The sequence below is a fragment of the Lolium perenne genome, chromosome 7 (genome assembly GCF_019359855.2).
Source record: "Lolium perenne isolate Kyuss_39 chromosome 7, Kyuss_2.0, whole genome shotgun sequence".
Taxonomy (NCBI): Eukaryota; Viridiplantae; Streptophyta; class Magnoliopsida; order Poales; family Poaceae; genus Lolium; species Lolium perenne.
In genome coordinates this window covers 47026343-47029655 of record NC_067250.2, presented here as the reverse complement: position 1 = coordinate 47029655, position 3313 = coordinate 47026343, and the positions used below count along the sequence as shown (strand labels likewise).

The 3313-nt window shown below is 62.8% G+C and overlaps 1 protein-coding gene across 1 annotated transcript; it reads right to left on the bottom strand.

Moving 5' to 3' along the window:
* Positions 1-712: 712 nt before the first annotated feature.
* On the bottom strand, positions 713-3042 carry LOC127316069 (uncharacterized). The gene is made up of 5 exons (XM_071823883.1): positions 2428-3042; positions 1804-2356; positions 1603-1675; positions 1129-1524; positions 713-837 (listed from the first exon to the last, which is right to left on the bottom strand). Exons 1-5 carry the CDS (start codon positions 2742-2744, stop codon positions 713-715), a joined length of 1464 nt encoding a protein of 487 aa, XP_071679984.1. The 5' UTR covers positions 2745-3042.
* Between the last annotated feature and the right edge of the window lie 271 nt (positions 3043-3313).

The window sequence follows — 3313 nt, the reverse complement described above, 5'->3', positions numbered from 1 at the left end:
AATGACTACGTATCGCGGCGGGGACGCCCAGCTCGAAAAGGAAAACAGTCAAGTCGATAGCCTTCATTGGGGTCGCAAGGCGACTGACCTGAAGGCCATGGATAGTCGGAACCAACTCCAATGCATCGCCGTCTCAAATAATGCAAAAGCAACCACCGAATCACATTTAAGCAAAAGTCATCATTCTATTTACAACTAACACCCGCTCGCGGGAAATCTAGCTACTTCTTACACAGGTACTCAGGAAACTACGAGGACGACCCCGGAGCCCCCTCTACGACAGGCTCGACGCCGTCATCGCCGTGACGAAATTTCGGCGTGTACACCACGACCGGATATGTAGACAGCGAGCCGGCGGCAGCAGCATGGAAGAGGCGCTCCGCGGGGTAGTCCACCGGGCCCGGCTCCTTCTCCGCGTCACCAGGAGCCGCTTGGCTGGGGATATGAGTCTCCAAGTCCGCGGTCGCCAGTACTCGGTCGGCGAAGGGGCGCACCGCATCCATCAGCCGCAGCACTTCGGCAACATCGAACTCCCCAGTCTCCGAGGGGAAGCCAGCGGTGACCTCCTCCACGTCGAACCCTTCAGAGTAATGCGCCAGCACCATGCTCAGAGCCATGGTAATGCCAACGCGGCAGGAAGAGCGACGAAGCCAGTCAACAACAGCCGGAATGTTGGACACGGCCTTGAAGACGGATGGCGTGTCCCGCGGAATCACCTCCCGCGGGCTCGGAGTCTTTGGAGCGCGGCAAGTATCTCCCCCGCGCAGGCGATGATACGCGCGGTCGCGGTCGACAGGCATTCCCGTGGAGTCGCCGTCTCCACGAAGTCGCACGTACCTGCAGTCAACAACACAAGGAAAAGGGAAAAATGAGAACTTCCCCTTCAACGCCGACTCGCCACGCTCGGGGACTGGCCCCCGAGGCCGACTCGCCACGCTCGGGGACTGGCCCCCGAGGCCGACTCGCCACGCTCGGGGACTGGCCCCCGAGACCGACTCGCCACGCTCAGGGACTGGCCCCCGAGGCCAACTCGCCACGCTCGGGGACTGACCCCCGAGGCCGACTCGCCGTGTTCAGATACTCAAACCCCCGGCAAATAAAACAAGAAGTGCGACAACAAGAACTTACCAAGAATCTGCCGCGACATCTCCCTGACGAAAGCCTCGAAGTTGGTCTTCTCGGCCTGCACCGCCAGGACGATGCCCTCGGACGCCTCCTTCTCCGCAGCAAGTTCTTTGGCGTGCTGCTGCTTCAAGGCCGCCACCTCCTCCCGCAGAGACGCGGCAGCCCCACGTGCAGAGTCCCGCGCATCAGTCGCGGCCTCCAGCTTCACCTTGTATTCGGTGATGACGTCCTCCAGCTCCCGGCCCTTCTGCTCCAGGACCTTCGTCAATTCCGCCACCTCCGCTTTCGCCCTTTTCCGGGCCTCTTCGGCCTGCTGCGCCCGGAACTCGGCTTCACGGTAGAAGGACTCCTTGACGAACCCTTCCCGAGCCTCGGCAAGAGCCTTTGCCTGCGCCTCTGCTACAAGAAAAGGAAACGGTGAGAACGAACGCCCGGGCCAGTGACACTGAATGAGGACGGCGAGTGGGCATGACTTACTGCCCAGGGCAATCAGCTTCCGGTTCTTCTGCGCCGCCTCCTCCACAAGCGCGGTCAGCCGCTTAATCTCCGCCTACGGAAACCAAACAAAAATGCCAAGGTCAACAAACAAAAAGCAAATAGAGACTCGACTCGCCCTTTCAGACCAAGTCGACCCTCGGGGACTGGGGGTGACTAGGCCACGTGTTCAGCGACACTTACCACATGCGCCTCGCCAAGCGCCGTGTGGAGCTCAGTGAAGGTCAATGAAGACGGCGGCGGATGACGCGACTCGGTCGCCCCGTCCGCTCGCATCACCGCCTCAGTCGACGGAACCTCGCCCGTCCGCGTGTCGGTGTCGCTGGGCGGGGCGCGGTCCCTGGCGGCCTTGGACCGGCGCTCTTTCAGTGGCTCCGACAGACCGCCCTCCTCGACGATGTCCTCTTCAACTTCGGGTGCCTTCTGCCCCTCGGTCGATCCAATGTCAGTCGACTCCTCCTCCACCACAGGCGGAGCAACGTCCGGACCCGTCGCCGCACTCGCCATGCCCCCGCGAGCCATGCTGGGTAGAGGAAAAACGTTGGCGGTGGGCTCGACGTGGCTAGTGCTCTCCTTCTCCGCTTGACTCCCGGCGGCGGGCTCTTCTGGAGCCGACCCCGCACCCCCAAGGTCGGACGGCGCCGCCTTCCTCTCCGCGGCTTTCTTCTTTGCCTCGGCCGCCCTCGTGGCCGCCACCCCGGCCGCGGGCGGCTTCGCCAAGGTCTTCTTCTTGGACCTACAGAGAGGCGAGGTGAGTCGACACTCAGTCCAGTCGCAGGAAGGATAAATTCGACAAGAAATACTTACTTCACCGTGGGAATCGCTTTTACGCCCGGACCGGCCCGAGCTCCCGCATCGATCGCGTCCTTCAAGGGACGCTGAAGCCTCATGGACCCTTCCAGGAGAGTGGGGCGCAGTCGCTTCGATAGCGGCTCGGCCCCTTCCTTGGAGGGCTCCGCCTTGTCCTCCGGACGGGAGGTCGCCTCCTCTTCAGCCGCGCCCTGGGACGAGGACTCGACACCCCTCTTCGACCCGCGCGGGAGTCTGATGAAGTCCCGCGCCTCCGAGTCCGACTCGGTGCGCTCCTCCTCCTCGTCGACCTCTTCCTCCTCGCCTTCGGTCATCTCCGGTGGTTCCTTTCCGGCGAGAGGAGGGAGGTGGTCCGCGATCTTCCGCCAACGCTGCAATCGAATCAAAGGAACAAGTCAGAAAGGAAGAAGCGCGGCTAAGCCGTGCGAAGTCGCCATGCGAAGCATTACCTGAGGCGCTGGGGTGTCTTCGGTGTAGGGCTGCAAGCCGTCCTCGAAGGAAGTAAAGGTGGCAGTGGTGATCTTAGCGAGCGCCTTCCGGTACTCGCCCTCGTCCCACTCGGTCGCCGTCGACCGGGTGCGGTCGTTCTGTCCCCGGTACTCCCACATGGGGTGAGCTCGGCACCGCAGGGGATCAGCCGCCGGCCAAGCCAACAGTTGTACATGTCGACCGCCGTCAGGCCGTCATCTTTTAGCGCCTGGATCGCTTGGCGCATATCCTTCACCACCTTCTCCTGCTCGCGCGGCAGCGACCGGACATTGAGGCGCCGCGGGACGCTCGGCTCGGGACTCTATTGGGGAATGCATACCTCGCCCGGGGGAGTGTACTCCTTGGCGTAGAACCAGAAACGACGCCACAGCGACTGCGCCTTCTTGGGGAGCGC

Coding starts and splice junctions, on each gene's coding strand:
- LOC127316069 (XM_071823883.1), bottom strand. CDS start 2,744: ATGACCGAAGGCGAGGAGGAAGAGGTCGACGAGGAGGAGGAGCGCACC. Junction 1,525..1,602: donor GAAGCTGATTGCCCTGGGCA/GTAAGTCATGCC, acceptor CTTTTCTTGTAG/CAGAGGCGCAGGCAAAGGCT. Junction 838..1,128: donor GATGTCGCGGCAGATTCTTG/GTAAGTTCTTGT, acceptor TGTTGACTGCAG/GTACGTGCGACTTCGTGGAG.